The sequence below is a fragment of the Cannabis sativa genome, chromosome 5, assembly GCF_029168945.1.
Source record: "Cannabis sativa cultivar Pink pepper isolate KNU-18-1 chromosome 5, ASM2916894v1, whole genome shotgun sequence".
Lineage (NCBI taxonomy): Eukaryota > Viridiplantae > Streptophyta > Magnoliopsida > Rosales > Cannabaceae > Cannabis > Cannabis sativa.
Window position 1 is genome coordinate 4194214 of NC_083605.1, and position 19544 is coordinate 4213757.

Sequence of the window (19544 nt, forward strand, 5' to 3'; positions counted from 1 at the left end):
CTAAAAATTGAAGAAATGATGATCTTCATTTTGTTGTGATTGTGTGAAGCTATTGAGATTAGAATACTCCTCTTGAAAATGGGGTTCTCGTACAATCTCAAGATAATCACTAAAATTAGGATTAGGATAAGAAGAACAAGAAGAAGTTGAAGAAAACAAGGCAATCTCAGCTCTTGTAATAGCTAATTGAGTCTCAACATTCATTATTTGTTGTTGTAACTGAGAAATAATTCCAACACATCCATAAACTCGATTATTCATTCTACATTTCGCCTCGAAATGCATAGCATCAACTGCTTCACCGCGCAATTCCATTGGTATTCGCTATAAAAGAAAAAAAAAACTTGTTATTTTTGTCATTATAACAACAATGAAACCGAAAACTTACTAGTTATAGTAAGTACCTTGAGCATTTTCCCGACATTGCTGGCCCCGAAAATTTTATGAACGAAAGAAAATCGTTGAGGATTGTTTGAAGGAAAATATGGAGAGAAAATACAATCTAAAGGGCAACTCTTTCTCAAATACTTACAAGCAGCACAACGAGTATGATGAGATGATGATGAACTCATATTTATAAACAAAATCTATGCTAAAGATATAATATGTTATTGTTAGCCAAAATCTTTTTGAAAAAAATCTAATGAAAGATTTGAGAATATCTACTTAGTTTGATTTGATTTACAACATATAGTTTATATATAAATTATATACATCTAATTAACGGCTAGTAAAGTAAAATGGGATTTTGACTAAAATTCTTGTGTTTAAAAAGGAAAGTTTACATATAATGAATGTAAATGGCAAAATAATTAGCAAAAAAACATGAGAGATGTCATTTTTGTTTGAAATGACAGCAAATGATTTTAAAAGGATTTGAAAATTATTCAGCATAGAAGTTGGAACATTTGTTTTCTTTGTCAAAATAACATCAAATAATAGTGACATAATCATATTTCTAAATAGATTAAATTTTTTTAAGAAAAAATAAAACAAAGTCACAAAGAGTAATAAATTTCATTTGATCAATGACAAGTCAAATCTTTGTTCATTTGTAATAATCAAACATGAGAAAAATGCCCATTAAAAAAAAATATAAACTTGAACTCTTTTTCAATCTTATTCCACTATAACAGATCATTTCTTCAACAGAAAAGAGAAAGAACTACTTACAAAATCTTCAAGGGTATAGAATTTGGCCGGCCAATGCATTATTGACAAGCCCAATCGATCATCGCCATTGCTCCATAATCAGACTTGTCTGCATAGTTTTGCTGTAAATCATCTCCAATAATGTGATGGTTTTCACCAAATAAGAGGGCTAATACAAAATTTGGTTTAGGTTTAAAATGCATTTATTGAGCTTGAAACCAATGTTGGGATAGATAAGATTACAACGAGAATACATCTTGTGCCCTAAATAAATGTTAGACAAGATAATGTAAGCGTATAATGGTTTCGGTTCCAAGCTAAACATCTTCTTTGCGACCCTCTCGCCGAGTTTCATGTCCATCCAAAACCAACAAGCCTTGAGTAAAGCTCCCCATACAACAACATTTGGTTTAATAGGCATCTCTTTAATGAACTTTGAGGCTTCTTGTAGACGGCCGGCCAGACTGCCCGAGTAGGTCAACTACACAAGTGTAGTGTTCTAAAGTCGGGTTTAATTCATAGTCTTTCCTCATGGAATGGTTAACTCTCATCCGGGTTAAACCAGCATAACGGCAAGCACACATAATAGCTCAACAAAAGACTAAGTTAACATTTACTCGCCCTCGAAAAAAGACTAAGTTAAACTAACGAAAAAGAAAATAAACAACGAACACATAAAATAAATTACTATTGTAATCTATACTACATTATTTTTTTTTCATGAAATCTTAATTACAAATTTTTAACCAAATTTTCAGCTTAACTGCTTCAACGTTAAATCTTAAATTTAAATTAGAAAAATAAATAATATGACTCACTTTCCAACCCATGCATGAATTGTTCAAAAAGTAACATTAAATTATTAAATAGCAACCGATGTTGATTGTTCATTAAATTATATATTCTTTTATATAGAATAATTAGCAACTTTTACTTTTAAACTCTCGACAATACTGATTTTGCCTCCTAAAATATACGACTTGTTATTAATTCTTCCTACAAACTTTTACATCTACAGAAATAAAACAGGCAAACTTTAAGCAAACTTATAATATAATAAGAACACACACATACCTTGGAAGTTTTTTCAGCAAGAAGAATACCAGAGTTAGAGGAACGATTTCGGCCGAAAATGGCGAAGAGGTATTAGGGTTTGAATTTGAAGAGAAAAGATGGGAGAATGAGGAAAGTGGGTCTGATGGGGTATATATATATAGAGGCATTAGCGGCGGACTATTCGCGGCGGAATCTCCGCCGCTAATAGTTAATAATTTTTTTTATTTTTTTTATTATTAGCGACGGACTGTGTAAGGAATGAGTCGATTCCTATGCAATCCAACACACTGATCTAAGAACAATTACAAACCAATTTGAACACTTAGAAAAACCGTGAGCTGTAGTGCTCTTTTATTGAATCAATACTAATGTATTTACAATGTGTGTCTAACCAATTAACTAGTTACAAATGAATTGGACAAAGCTATTTATAGCTTTGTCGTTTGGTGTCAAAATAGACAGTTAACAAACTTAACTGTCAAGTGTTAAACTTAACAGAATAACCGACCATCAATCTAACAATCTCCACCTTGGTTGGAATTCTGGTAAGACTAACTCTAATTACAAACAATAGACACAAAAAGAACTTTAAACTAGCTTACAGACACTTGACAAGGATCACTGTTCTAGTTTGTAATCCTGAGAAGATTCAGACAATGTCTAAACTTTGTAGTTGGAAGGGCCTTGGTTAACATGTCTGAGGCATTCTCTGCATTTGGCACTTTTGCCAATTTAACCTTTCCTTCAGCTAGAACATCTCTGATGAAATATAATCTTACATCAATGTGTTTAGTCCTCTCGTGATACATCTGGTTTTTGCTCAAGTGCAGGACACTTTGACTGTCACATAGTATAGTGATGGCTCCTTGATTTATCCCCAATTCTCTAGTGATTCCCTTAAGCCAAATGACTTCTTTTACAACTTCTGTACAAGAGATATACTCTGCTTCTGTAGTTGAGAGTGCCACTATGGTTTGGAGATTAGCTTTCCAGCTTATAGTGCAATTGTTTACTCTGAAAACCCAGCCTGACTGAGATCTTCTTGTATCGATGTCACCTGCATAGTCAGAGTCTACAAAGCCATTCACTGTAAGATCATTTCCATCAGGGCTGTACATTAACCCAACATCAGTAGTGCCTCTAAGATATCTCATTAACCATTTAACAGCCTTCCAATGCTCCATGCCTGGATTCCCCATGTATCTGCTGACAATACTAACTGCATGACTTAAATCGGGTCTAGTGCAAACCATAATATACATAATGCTTCCAACCAGGTTTGTGTAAGGAATGTTCTCCATTGCTTTGGCTTCTTGTTCATTCAATGGAGACAATTTGCTAGATAATTTAAAGTGTTGAGTGATAGGTGTGCTTACTGGTTTTGCATCAGAAAAGCCAAAATTGCTCAATACTTTGTGGATGTATTCAGATTGTGATAGCTTCAGTGTCTTTGCTTTCCTGTCCCTGAGAATTTCCATGCCAAGAATCTTTCGAGCATGTCCAAGATCCTTCATTTCAAATTCCCCACTAAGCATTCTCTTGACTTGAATAATCTCTTGAATATCCTTACTAGCAATTTGTTGGAAATTATTTTACCAGGATCTTAGATCTACTCACAAGTATGTTTATTAACATCCTAAATATGAACTTTCTAAAACGATAAAATAAACACATATAAAGTTAAAGAAACCTTACATTGGGTGCAGCGGAATAATATGACTCCTTCCGTTCAGATATCTAGCCCTTGATTCCTTTCTGTAGCAGAGCATTATCAATATCTGAACCTGGATCTCTTTCTCTGAATCTTTGATGCTGAATCTCCTTTGCTGATGATCTTTCTTCACGATCTTCCTCACTATGATTGAGGTATCACTTGATGTGTGTGGGCACTACTCTAATCACTAAGAGAGGTTCGAAATATTGAGGAAGAAAAGAGAGAGAGAGTGGCGGCTAGAGAAGAGAGTGGAGGCTCAGGTTTTTCTGATTCAGAAAGTGTAATTTTCCTGAAGCCTTCACTATCTATTTATAGCATTCCTCTAGGGCTTGATTTGAATTATATGGCATTAAAATAATGAAAAAATCAATTTAAAAAAGCTACAAAGGTGGTCGGCCATACACTTAATGGATTGGGCCTTGGGCTTTGCAATTTTGCAATTTTAACACCTTTTGTATCTGATTTTCTCAAAAATGCCAATTTCCTAATTCAATCATTTAAATGCCAATTCTAACTATTTAATAACTATAAATAATTATTAAATAATATTGTCATTTATCATATTTATTAATTGAACCATACAAAGTATCATAATTAACAAATATGCCCCTATAAACTCTTTCTTTACAATTTCGCCCTTACTTAGTGAAAATTTCACAAATAGACATAGTCTAATTCGTGAATTATAATTGATTAATCAAAACCAATTACATGAGTCTTACAAGCAATATTATCTCAACTAGTGGGGGGACCATGGGTCTATATAACCGAGCTTCCAATAAGTAGATCAAGAATTTAGCACTAAAATTCACTAACTTATTAATTCTTCGTTGAATCCACGCATAGAACTTAGAATTGCACTCTCAGTATATAGAATGCTCTATATGTTCCACCATATAGACACATCATTAGTTATCCATTGTTATAATCCTAATGTGATCAATGATCCTCTATATGAATGATCTACACTGTAAAGGGATTAAATTACCGTTACACCCTACAATGTATTTATTCCTTAAAACACTTGACCCCGTATAAATGATATTTCAGCTAATGTGAAATGAGTACTCCACCATTTATGTTCGTTTGGTCAAGCTCGAAGGAGATCATCCTTTGCTTACTATTCGCCAGATAGAAGCTATAGATTCCATGTTTATGATAGCGCTCCCACTCAATTGCACTACCGTGTTCCCAAAATGTACGTATCACCCTGACCTAAAAGTAGGCTTAACTAACAAATCAAAGAACACGAATAGCCTTTCAAGATTGAGCCTAATCATATCAGGATTAAGATCATTTGATCTAGGATCAACTAGGCGATATTGACTTGAATAGATATTACGGTAAGTTTAATAAATCTAAGTCAAAGTTCAATATCGGTCCCTTCCGATGCATACTCCATGCATCCAACCTGAGCTTTACTTTAACCAATGTTCTGGAAAGAACATAGTATTTCTCCAAATACAAGTAAACTCTGTTGTAGATTATCATATCAGTAAAACCCTGTGTCTGATAAATCTAGGAAACTTTATTCACATAGTCATGTTTACTTTCCAATGTGTTGACGGCACAATAAACAGGATCAAGTATGTGAAAAGGGTTTCAGATGAATTTATACATTATGTACATATAATCATGAAATAAATCATGTGAACCATGCAACATTAAATGTTATTTCTGATCTATATTAATAAGTAAATCTGATTATATTGAAATGAGTTTTATTTAGGGCATAAAACCCAACAAACTCCCACTTGCACTAATATAAAACCAAAAAATGCGTTTCAAATAATCTCAACACCTTGATATACAAATCAAGTGTAGTAGTAGTAAACTCCTCGTAATAGGATCTGAAAGGTTGAATTAACCACAACCTTTTCTCCACCATTACTCTTCCTTTAATCACAAAATCATTGATAATGTGAAATTCCTCTCTATATGTTTACTCTCTCGGGATACTGGATTCTATACCTTTGGCAACTACTTTTGGTTAATCAGGAAATTAACACTAGTAGTTTAAGGCAATTTGGAATGGTGCCAAAGATGTATAGAACTTTCCTTAGACCGAATAAGTAACTTTCCTCAGACTTTAACATTCGGTCCACTTCGGTAGACCTAGAGACTTCAGATAGGTTTTTACACTTCTCCAAAATCACTATTCCACCCCCAGAGTAAACACCATCTTATCAGAAATATTTACTAGCACATAGGCAAATTTTGAAATCTGATATGGTGTAGTCTAAGAGTTTTAAACACACCCTTATAGACTAACATATAGTTCCTCTTCTTTATCTTAGGATTTACTTGATTGTCTTCCAATGTTCTTCTCTGGATCAATCGATACCTACTCATTACTCCCACTCAACAAGCGAGTGTCTGGTCTAAGGCATACAAAAGCATATCTAAGACCTCTCACTGTTGATGTAAGAAATTCTTTCATGGCTTTATCTTTTCTGGAATAGTTAAGACTTTTCCTTAGATAAATAAAATCTATACCTTAGAAGTTGTGAAGCTTCTATAGATTGCCATTAGAAAGAAAATGCTTCAGCATCTTACTAAAGTAAGTTGCTTGCATTAGAGTAAATAATTACCAGGTATACCACAAGCCATAGGTTTAGATAAACTCAAACCTATAATAGTAGGAACAGGAAGTTTGTTAAGTCCATTGAATAGACTTATAAACAAAATTTCCTTTTATGTCCTTGTAATAGAAAACTTTAGGTTATTCCATGTGAATGGATTAAACCATAGTTCTATTGGCTTTCTTCTTATTTTCTTATCTTGACAATCCATTACTTGTTTAAACTCACAATGGATTTTAATCACTAGTGTCTCCCAAGTCATAAGAAGGTGAGTTCCTAGAAACTCTCCCACTACGACAAGGTACCGTGAATTATGTCGAAGAAAACTAAATGGTATTAACCTCTTTGGTTGTGACAAGACAACAGAGGTAGTGGGATCATCATATATTATATAAGATGATAGAACACTTTTGGAATCAAGAATTAAATATCTCCTTTATTTTCTACTTGTTTTTCGGACTTAGTCATTTTCTTAGAAAAGTAGTATTTGTTTGAACAAACACTTTCTTATCTATTGACAATGGGATGGTCCACCCCTAATCACTTAGAATAGCTAAGAAACCATGGTTAACAGTTCTAGCTTTTCTTAAGATTTTGATTAGGTCATCCATGAATCTAGTAATGATTTACATTAAGTATACAACCATTACATCATTCTGAAATTGTATTACCATAGAAGGATTTAGGCAACGACTAGTAACTAATCATCAACATGCAACTCGAAATTTCTGGGGAGGTAAGTTTGGATATAATTCAAAAATCAATTTAATGATCTTTGAACTGCATATCTACTAACTATTTCTCCACCCCTATCAGTTCGCAAGATCTTTAACCACTTACCTTAATGGTGTTTAACCATTGCTAGAAATTAATGAAATTTTTTAAACATTTCAAATTTCTTTGCATAAGGTATAATCTAGAGTTATCGTTTTAAGAATACAACGAAAAACTCATATCCACCCCTGAATGTACATTCATCTGCGAATGAGATGAACTACTTTCAGTGGATATAGGCATATTAACTCTTTGCAGAGATTGATCTTGTCAAATCCACTATGAACAAGATACAAATGCCATAGATTAAGAAAATGTGGTAGTGTCTATGATGACATAGGTTTAGTTACATCAAAGAGTTCTTAGAATACTTCAAGTGGATCCTGGTCACAGAATACCTAACTCACATTCCATACGAGTTTTTAATCCATTAATAAAAGATGGATATTAAACACTTGAGAAAGTGTAACCGTATTGTATTACGGAATTAGAAATTTAAGAAAATTTCTATTTGGAATCTAAAATTAAAGTCAAAGACTTAAATTCAACCAAATTTAATGAGTAATTCTTTCTTGGACCACCACTACTAATACAAACTCTAAGTCAGATTTGCCCATACAAGTAGGAGATTTCTAAGATTGAGGATTTATATCAATTGGGAATAGAATTTCGGGTTATAATCATATGCGTCATTTAATTTCTTAAGAGAAAATATAATGACATGAAATGATTCATAGACCATTCATCCAATGATATATTTGAAAGCTAATTCGAAATGAATAAGCTAAGAGGAATTAGGATAATTTCGTTTAAAATAAGAATCCAACGATGCTTCGATTAGCGAAAGTCAAAGTAATCTTATTTATATAATCTTCTTGTTTTATATCGTAAAAATACTAGTCTAAGGTGTCATCAATTGATGAACAGCTAGATGTCGCATATACAATATTTATCTTTCGAGATCTAACACTATTATGTATGTCTAATGGTGAAAATCCACTAGGGATTTATCTCATTAGATAAACAAGCCAAGTTAGACCAACAATGAAGATTCGAAATTAAACTACAACTTAATAACGAAAATAACATGGTTCAATATAAATTCATACACAATTCGAAATTATAAGCATATAGCAAGTAGGAATGACAAGTGAAAATACTAAAACTTACAATCCTAAATAATTTGCAAGGTTTTTCAACAACCGATACAAAGGTCCCGTTTAGGCGAGAGTCAAAGCATCATCCATTGAATAGAGTTGTCAGCTCATCTAAAATGATAACCATTCTAGCAACCTTTTATTCGATCAAGATTGGAATTCAGCGTTGTCCCGTTTAGGCGAGAGTCAAGGCAATTCTATCTTATGAGCTTCCACCATTGTTTCATAATTTGCAAGTCAAGTATGGTCGCCACCATTAGGGTGATCCATACCATACAAAACACTTACAAACTACTTATCATGCGAGGTTAAACGGTGCGAAATTGCTAATGAACGTTCCTCCATTAGGGAGGATTACTCACTAAAACAAACGCGGTGTAAAACCCACAATGGAGATCGAATGTCTCTATAATAAAGCTCATTATTTGAAAAGAGTTGTATTTTCTTTTATTCTCTTTATTTATTCTATTTGTTTTAAATATATATTTATTTAATTAAAATTTCCAATTTAGAATGAAAAATTCTAAATTTAAATTTTAATTTAATATTTATAAATTTTACTTAGATGGATATGAAAATAATATGAATTATTTCCATCTTAGTAATAATTTCCAATAAATATTTAGAAAAAATATTTAAGTTGTTACAAAATTAATTTAAATTAATTTACAACTCAAATTTAATTTTCTATAAATATATATTGCATTTCGAAAAATTAAAGTATATAAGAATACAATTTTTCGAAAAATGCATATTAAAATAAAAAATAAATCCCGGAAAAATTATTCTAATTTAATGTTGGCCCAAAATTAATTAATAAAATTAATTTACAACAAAAAATATAATTTTCCTATTTAATTAAATATATAAGAAAAATTTCAAATATTTAAGTATGATGATGAAAATCAACTTAAATATTAATTTTCTATTTAATTAAATACACTAGAAAAATACTTCAAGCAAAAATATCACCTATCTAGATTTTCCTTTGACTAATTAATTCAATTTCTAATAATATACTTTAATTCAATTTATTTTAAATTAATCAATAAATGAAAAAATCATTGATTTAAGTTGATCCAAGAATTAATTAAAATAAATAATTAATTTACAACTTAATCTATTTTTCAAGATAAAATTCGAAATTCTAGCATTTAAGAAATGCAATTTCGAAAAAAATTGATTAATAAAATAAAGAAAAATATATTTTGAAAATTATTTAAATTTAGTTGAAAAATTAAATTTCAACTAAAAATAATTTTCTATTTAATTAAATGTCATGAAAAAGAAATATTTAAGTATGATGATAAAAATCAACTTAGATATTTAATTTTCAAATTAATTAAATGTATTAAATTCAAGAAATAAATAATTAAGTGTAGAAGACTTAATTATTAATCTCTAGTTTAATACTAGGAAAAATATACTTAAAGTAAATTGTACCAAAATTAATTAATAAATAATTAATTTCACAATGTATAATATTTCCTATTTAATATTAGAAATAATAAGTAGTCTAGAAATAACTATCTAGAAAATATCTTATTTGACTAAGTATCTTTTCCACAAAATTTGAAAAAATATCTAATTTAAGTTGACTAGAAAAAATCTAGAACTTAAATATTTTTCAAATTTAAATTTAATTAAATATCAAAAATTAAGTTGTAACCACTTAATTTGAAAATATTCCATTTTAAGTTAATATTCGAAAAGATATTAACTTAAAAAATATCTAAAGAATCTTAATAACTAATGCCTAAAATTCCTCAACTTAATTTTGAAATTTTGAATTCAAAAGATATTCAGATTTAAGTTGGTTAGTTGAAGATAACTAAATATCAACTTAAATAGGAATATTTAATGAAAAATTTAAATTAAGTTCCAGAAAGAATCTAGATGGTTATAATTCTATATTTAATTAAATACAAGAAAATACATATAGTTTAGCTTAGAATAAAAAATAATTCTTTAAACTATATTTTTCTTAAATTAATTTCAAAATAAATGAAATTAATTATGTTGCTAATCAATTTTAATTAGGTTAAACTAGTGTAATTAACCTAGTACAGTCATTCAAATCAGGCAAATGGGCCTTCACAATTGGGGTGGTTTGTGTGAGGGGGTGCTGGGTTCAGTATGTCGTACCCACTTCTATGGCTCCCAACTCTCACACAAGGCCCAAAAGAGAGGAATTTAACCTTAATAAGAACAACTGTTATTAATTGAATAAGCCCAAAACTAAATGGGCCTAAATAAAATCTATCAATGACTATGATATTTTATTTAGCAACATTAACTTATATGCATCTATAATAAAATTAAACACATAGGCTCACACAGGCACACTTTGGATGGGTCCTATCATGTTGCTAGGTCATACACAGATGAAAGAAGATTGTAAAATTTACCTGTTACAAATTATTATCTTGACCAAGGGAGCCATCAGATCATTAGATCTGGCAAAAAGTAACCATGGCTATTTGCAATCAAGTAATAATAGGTTTTAAAAACTTACACATAAGCTAAAACACATACTCATAACTGCAACAAGGTTAGGCATTTGGATAGTTGGATGTAGGATTTATTTAATTTTAAATAAATATTTAATTTCGAAAATAATTAATTAAATAAAAAAAAATAAAAAAAATTTCGAAAATTTTTAAAAAATTTAAAAAAAATTCGAAATTTAAAAAAAATTTAAAAATTAAACCTACAATTTTTGAAAAATTAGGTTTCAACCAACCTATATATCATTTCAAAAATTTGCTAACTACTTTTAAATTTTAAATGTTATTTTATAAATAAAAATTAAATAAAAAATTAGAAAAGATATAAATATCTTTTTCAAATTTTAAATGTAATTTAAATAAATAAAATAACAAAATTTAAAAAATTAACAAAATATCTTATATCATTTAAAAATTAAATGATTATAAATATCTTATTTTTAAAATTTAAAATAAGATAAGATATAATCAAATTTTAAAATAAGATAGATTTTTTTTAAGCAAAAAGATAAATACTAATTCTATTCAAATTCAAATTACACTAATATCTTGAATTAAATTAAAAAAAATTAATTCAAAATGATAATTAGAATTGAATTAGGAATAGTAATAGTATATATACAAAACCATACAAAAAATTGGAAGTTAATTCCATGAAAAAGTATGAAAAATTGAAGAAAAAGGAAAAAATCCGAAACTGTACGGACAGTTCTGCGATCGCAGGAAACTATCAAGATGTACCGATTTTGTCAAATCTTCAAAAAATCATAACTAATTCAAATAAAATCCAAATTGAGTTCTGTAAAAGGCTAACTTGCTTAATTTTTTCCATACTATCCAATAAAAATAATGCCAGAACCGAAATAACAATTATTTTTCACGAAAATTTCACAATCATCAATCAATCATCAAATAACACTCAATACAACATGATACCATCCAAAGAACATACAAACAATCGTTTTAAAGTCCAAATTTCTTGCAAGTAAATCAATTACCATGGCTCTGAGGCCAGTTGTTGGAAATTATTTTACCAGGATCTTAGATCTACTCACAAGTATGTTTATTAACATCCTAAATATGAACTTTCTAAAACGATAAAATAAACACATATAAAGTTAAAGAAACCTTACATTGGGTGCAGCGGAATAATATGACTCCTTCCGTTCAGATATCTAGCCCTTGATTCCTTTCTGTAGCAGAGCATTATCAATATCTGAACTTGGATCTCTTTCTCTGAATCTTTGATGCTGAATCTCCTTTGCTGATGATCTTTCTTCACGATCTTCCTCACTATGATTGAGGTATCACTTGATGTGTGTGGGCACTACTCTAATCACTAAGAGAGGTTCGAAATATTGAGGAAGAAAAGAGAGAGAGAGTGGCGGCTAGAGAAGAGAGTGGATGCTCAGGTTTTTCTGATTCAGAAAGTGTAATTTTCCTGAAGCCTTCACTATCTATTTATAGCATTCCTCTAGGGCTTGATTTGAATTATATGGCATTAAAATAATGAAAAAATCAATTTAAAAAAGCTACAAAGGTGGTCGGCCATACACTTAATGGATTGGGCCTTGGGCTTTGCAATTTTGCAATTTTAACACCTTTTGTATCTGATTTTCTCAAAAATGCCAATTTCCTAATTCAATCATTTAAATGCCAATTCTAACTATTTAATAACTATAAATAATTATTAAATAATATTGTCATTTATCATATTTATTAATTGAACCATACAAAGTATCATAATTAACAAATATGCCCCTATAAACTCTTTCTTTACAATTTCGCCCTTACTTAGTGAAAATTTCACAAATAGACATAGTCTAATTCGTGAATTATAATTGATTAATCAAAACCAATTACATGAGTCTTACAAGCAATATTATCTCAACTAGTGGGGGGACCATGGGTCTATATAACCGAGCTTCCAATAAGTAGATCAAGAATTTAGCACTAAAATTCACTAACTTATTAATTCTTCGTTGAATCCACGCATAGAACTTAGAATTGCACTCTCAGCATATAGAATGCTCTATATGTTCCACCATATAGACACATCATTAGTTATCCATTGTTATAATCCTAATGTGATCAATGATCCTCTATATGAATGATCTACACTGTAAAGGGATTAAATTACCGTTACACCCTACAATGTATTTATTCCTTAAAACACTTGACCCCGTATAAATGATATTTCAGCTAATGTGAAATGAGTACTCCACCATTTATGTTCGTTTGGTCAAGCTCGAAGGAGATCATCCTTTGCTTACTATTCGCCAGATAGAAGCTATAGATTCCATGTTTATGATAGCGCTCCCACTCAATTGCACTACCGTGTTCCCAAAATGTACGTATCACCCTGACCTAAGAGTAGGCTTAACTAACAAATCAAAGAACACGAATAGCCTTTCAAGATTGAGCCTAATCATATCAGGATTAAGATCATTTGATCTAGGATCAACTAGGCGATATTGACTTGAATAGATATTACGGTAAGTTTAATAAATCTAAGTCAAAGTTCAATATCGGTCCCTTCCGATGCATACTCCATGCATCCAACCTGAGCTTTACTTTAACCAATGTTCTGGAAAGAACATAGTATTTCTCCAAATACAAGTAAACTCTGTTGTAGATTATCATATCAGTAAAACCCTGTGTCTGATAAATCTAGGAAACTTTATTCACATAGTCATGTTTACTTTCCAATGTGTTGACGGCACAATAAACAGGATCAAGTATGTGAAAAGGGTTTCAGATGAATTTATACATTATGTACATATAATCATGAAATAAATCATGTGAACCATGCAACATTAAATGTTATTTCTGATCTATATTAATAAGTAAATCTGATTATATTGAAATGAGTTTTATTTAGGGCATAAAACCCAACACACTTAGCATATCATCTACATATAAAAGTAGATAGACAGTGGCCTTGGTTTTTGATGATCTTACATAGACACAACTATCATACACACTCCTTTTGAACCCTGTTTTGTGTATGAAATCATCAAAACGCTTGTACCATTGCCTAGGTGATTGCTTGAGGCCATAGAGTGACCTCTTAAGCAAGCACACTCTGTCTTCCATCCCTTCTTCGACATATCCCTCTGGTTGTTGCATCAGAATTTGTTCCTCTAATTCTCCATGCAAAAATGCAGTCTTGACATCCATCTGTTCAAGTTCTAGGTCAAGCATTGCTGTCATGGCTAAGATCAATCTAATAGAGGTATGCTTCACCACAAGAGAGAATATTTCAGTGTAGTCAACCCCTTCTCTCTGTGTATACCCCTTTGCCACTAGCCTAGCCTTGTACCTGCCATCTTTGTGTTTATATACCCATTTGCACCCGATTATTCTTTGTCCTAGCAGTTTCTTAATCAAAATCCAGGTCTTATTCTTTTTAAGAGATAAAATCTCATCATCCATTGCAGCATTCCACTTCTCTCTATCAACTGACTTCATTGCTTCAGCATAGGTTCTTGGTTCATTGTTACACTGCTCAATGTTAAGAGCATAATGTATAATGTCTGCAAAACCAAATCTCACAGGAGGTTTAGTTTGCCTTCTCTGTCTATCTCTTGTCAATTGATATCCCTGAGATTCTGTAGTTATTTCTTCAGTCAATTCTTGTTGTTCTTCTTCATCTTCTTCATTAAAAATGCCCTCTTGAGTCACTGGTGTTTGATTCTCTCTGTGAGTTTCCCCAGCAGGCTCCACCTCAAACTCCAATTCATTCTCAGATTCATCACTGGTAGGTTTTGGTTGGGTTTTCATGACATCTCTATACACCTTGTCCTCCTCAAACACTACATCCCTGCTTATGATGTATCTATCCAAGTTTCCAGCTTCAATACACCACAGTTTGTACCCTTTTACACCCTCAGGATAACCCAAAAAGATACATTTCTTTGCCCTGGGATCTAGTTTTCCTTGTTTGACATGTGCATAGGCTATGCAACCAAATGTCCTTAGGTTCCCATAGTTTGCAGGGTGTCCAGACCATAGTTCTATTGGTGTGTTTGCTTGGATTGCAGCTGAAGGACATCTGTTAATCAAGTAACAAGCTGTCACAACAGCTTCAGTCCAAAAAAATTTAGGCACACCAGAGTAGATTATCATGCATCTTACTCTTTCCAAGATGGTCCTGTTTAGTCTTTTAGCTAGACCATTCTGCTGTGGATTTCTTGGCACAGTTTTGTGTCTAGCAATTCCACTTTGTTTGCAGAATGAGTTGAACAACTCAGAACAGTATTCAAGTCCATTATCAGTCCTGAGCCTTTTAACTTTCTTCCCTGTTTGAGTTTCTACCAGTGTTTTCCATTCTTTAAATGTACTCAAGGCTTCATGCTTATGTTTCAAAATTGATACCCAGACATATCTAGAATAGTCATCAATTATGGTTAGAAAGTACCTGGCTCCACCTCGAGACACAATTCTGGAAGCTCCCCAAAGATCTAAATGAACATAGTCTAGAGTGCCCTTTGTTGTATGTCTCCCTTTCCCAAACTTAACCTTGGTAGACTTACCCAAAATGCACTGCTCACAGAAATCCAGATCTTGTAGGGCATCTTTTCCCAACAGTCCTTTCTTGTTCAACACTTCCAATCCCTTCAAGCTGACATGTCCTAGTCTTTTATGCCATAGGGACATTGAATTGGTTATTTCCTTTGAAGCCACTGAAGCCAGATTGCTTGAGGTGATTCCTTGTAGTACATACACTCCATTGATCATTGAACCCTTCATCATTACCATTGATCCTCTTAGTACCTTGAGAATTCCACCTTCAACCCTTATAGAACACCCTTCTTTGTCTAACATTGCCACAGAAATCAGATTTCTCTTAATGTCTGGCACATGTCTAACTTGATGAATTTTCATAGTGGCTCCCCCTGATAATTGCAATTGTACAGATCCAATCCCAACTATTGAGCATGATCTATTATCCCCAAGCCTCACAGTTCCACCATCAATTTCCTTGTAATTAAGGAAGTGTTCTTTATCTGGACATATATGAAAAGAGCATCCAGAATCGATCACCCAATTCGACTTCACAGAGTCATTAGTTACCACCATTACATCAGCACTTTCATACCCTTCATCTGAAGCCACATCTGCATTTCCATACCTTCTGTGATCTCCCTTTTTCAATTCTGGACAATCTTTCTTTAGATGAGAAGTTTTGTGGCATATGTAACATCTTTTCTTGAATTTCGACTGGGTCTTTCCTTTGTGCATGTTCCCATGGTTCTTGTTCTCTCTTTGATCAAATCTTCCTCGAGATACCAGTAAGCCATCTGCAGAATTCTCTTCCTTCAGTTCTTGTTTCTTTTTCAACTCATTGGACATCAAAGCACTCTGCACTTCTTCCAATGTCAGAGAGTCCCTCCCAAACATCATCGTATCAACGAAATGTTCATAATTATCTGAAGGTAAAGAATTCAAGACAATTATGGCCTGATCCTCATTTTCAATCTTGATGCCTATGTTTTCAAGATCGAGAATTATCTTGTTGAAATCATCCATATGATCTTCAACTGATTTTCCAGATTGCATCTTAAATGCATACAACTTTTGTTTCAAGAACAGTCGATTGGCTAGGGACTTTGTCATATACAGACTTTCCAGCTTGTTCCATAGGCCAGCAGCAGTTGTCTCCTTCGACACTTCTCTCAGGACTTTATCACCCAAACAGAGTATAATGGCAATGTGTGCCTTATCAAGAATCTCAGTCTTCTCCTTCTCTGTTCTTTCCTTGATGTTTTCTTCACCAAGTAAAGCCTCCTGAATCCCTTGTTGCACTAACAAAGCTCTCATCTTCACCCTCCACAATCTGAAATCATTCTTGCCTGTAAACTTCTCCAAATCGAACTTCGCATTCCCCATTGTTGCCCTGGATGTTCTTCACGTTCTATCACGCTGAGCTTGTCTCTTCAAGACTCAAGAACCCGTCCTGCTCTGATACCAGTTTGTAAGGAATGAGTCGATTCCTATGCAATCCAACACACTGATCTAAGAACAATTACAAACCAATTTGAACACTTAGAAAAACCGTGAGCTGTAGTGCTCTTTTATTGAATCAATACTAATGTATTTACAATGTGTGTCTAACCAATTAACTAATTACAAATGAATTGGACAAAGCTATTTATAGCTTTGTCGTTTGGTGTCAAAATAGACAGTTAACAAACTTAACTGTCAAGTGTTAAACTTAACAGAATAACCGACCATCAATCTAATAGACTGTTAATAATATTCTAACAAAATCCCCCCACTTATTAGCGGCGGGCAATAGCGGTGGACTGCCTGCCGCTAATAGTATTTTTTTTTAAAAAAATTAATCCACCCATTAGCGGCGGATATTAGGATCTGTCGCTAATAATGGTAGTATTAGCGGCAGATAAAATCTGCCGCTAATAATTCCACTGCAAATTACGGTTGTTTTAGTGTTTTATTTGTTATATTTTTATGTTTTTATGTTTATTTTCATTTACAATAATAGTGTTGCTACACTATTTTACTATTGTTATAATATTAAGATTTTATTTGAAGCCCAATAATTTTATTCTCATTATTCTTAATTACTTTCATTATGTTTGTATTACCGGGCATATGACATTATGGCAAAGCAGAGACAAGCTTTTTTTTTTTTAAGATAATTATATTAGGGTTATTGGAAGAAACTTTCAAAGTCCAATTAAAAATCAATCTAATATAATGTTGTGATCGTGTTTATGTGTTGAAACTAATTTAGTTTTCCATTAGTCTTGTCTTTTGACATTGTTCTTTAGTCTTGTCTTTTGACATTGTTCTTTAGTCTTGTCTTTTGACATGGTTTTTTAGCCTTTTCCTTTTAGTTTTTTCTGGTTCGAGTCTTGTCTTTTGGCATGGGTTGTTTAGCTCAGAATCATCATGGTGCTATGGTAGAAGCATTCAAGAAGGGAAAGAATGGATGTGTTCAACCCGAAATTGTTGAGATAATAGATATTAAAAAAGCATTGAGTTGGATTGCAACTCATTCGTGGGATGGAGTCATGTTGGAAACAGATAGCTTGGTGTGTGTCCAAGCGATTCAGATCGGTATTTTATGCCTTCACAATTTGTGTATTGTAAAACGATCTGCAAATAAGTTGGCTCATTGCTTGGCAAGAGATTCTTGTTTCTCTACAGGTCGTGTGCTTCAGTTGGAGGACTGTTCCTCTGAAGTGCGTTCTATTGTTTTGAACGAATTTATTAATTGATAGATCTTATGATTTTTATTCAAAAAAAAAAAAAAAGATTTTATTCATTCATGGTAAAAGATTTTAGTCTTGGTTCATTGAGGAATCAATTGGCTCAAAGCACGTGTTAGTAGCATGACTATCAAATCTGGAGAGTTCTCAGTGTATTATATATATTTATGGTGCTTTTATAAAGGGATGCATTGATACACTTTGTATATTTTTTTTTTTCAAGTACGTTATAGTTATTTAAGATATTTTATAAAGTTTTGAAAAACGTAGAATAATTTAAAATATAGAAAGTAATGTTCAAACAATCTATTTTATATGCGTATAAAATAAAATAATTATATATACAACACATTGTTGAAATTCTATTTTTAACGTGTTAATTTTTTAAAATTTTGTAAGATATTTATGATAATAAAAAATAAATAAAAATATATGGATAAGAGTGTATTGTTGAATTTTTATAATTTATTTTGTTATGAAATAATAGTAGTTTTTTTCTTAAGATTGAGAATGAGACTAGTGTTGTGTTGTGTATACATTACACATGGCATCTTCTAAGCCTTATCTCCTTTGCTCACGTGCTCTAATCCAACTTTGTCATCGCTATCAATTCCATCCTTCTAGTCTTCCACCTAAGGTTTTTTTTTTTTTTTTAATAAAACTAATAATATTTTTTTATCAAATTTTAAGAACTTAAAAATGCCTTCTGAATTATTGAGATTGTTGGATTTAAGAACTTTTATCTAATTTTAGTAAAAAAAAAATATAATATGGATGAAAGTTTAGGGGACATGATTTAGTATATATCAAAGTTCGAGGGGCATAATTTGATAGATATAAAAGTCTGGGAGCATGGTTTAGTACATAAACAATCACTGAAATAGTAAAATTGAATGAAATTAAATAAAAGTCCTTAAATCTAACAATCTCAATAGTTCAGGGGAATTTCTAACGCCCAGAAAAATTCAAAGGGCATGATTTAATACATGTTAAAGTTTAGGGGTAAAAATTCTAATTAATTTTTTTTTTTTTTGAAAAGTAATATATTTGATATTTTTATTATTTTTTTTTAAAAAATAATTATTTTACTAAAGTTGATCCTTCTCCAAAACAATAATAAATTTACTAAAGTTGCTCCCACATTGTTTGTAGAACATCTCTCATCTTTTCTTTTAGTTTATTTTATAGAATTTTACATTATGTGTTAAGATATTACCTAAAAATTTTATTTATTTTAAATAATTTTGGTTATTAAAATGGAGAATTGGAGAGCAAGTGAATATTTAAGATTCCCAACTATTTTGCGGTAAAGAAAAATAGAATTTTTGAGCAAATATTATTTCTATTGAAGATAAAATTCTGAT

General features: G+C 31.5%; 1 protein-coding gene across 1 annotated transcript; it reads right to left on the minus strand.

Moving 5' to 3' along the window:
* On the minus strand, positions 1 to 572 carry LOC115717463 (LOB domain-containing protein 24-like). Its single transcript, XM_061116146.1, has 2 exons — positions 405 to 572; positions 1 to 324 (listed from the first exon to the last, which is right to left on the minus strand). The coding sequence occupies exons 1-2, from the start codon at positions 570 to 572 to the stop codon at positions 1 to 3; spliced, it is 492 nt and encodes a 163-aa protein (XP_060972129.1).
* Between the last annotated feature and the right edge of the window lie 18972 nt (positions 573 to 19544).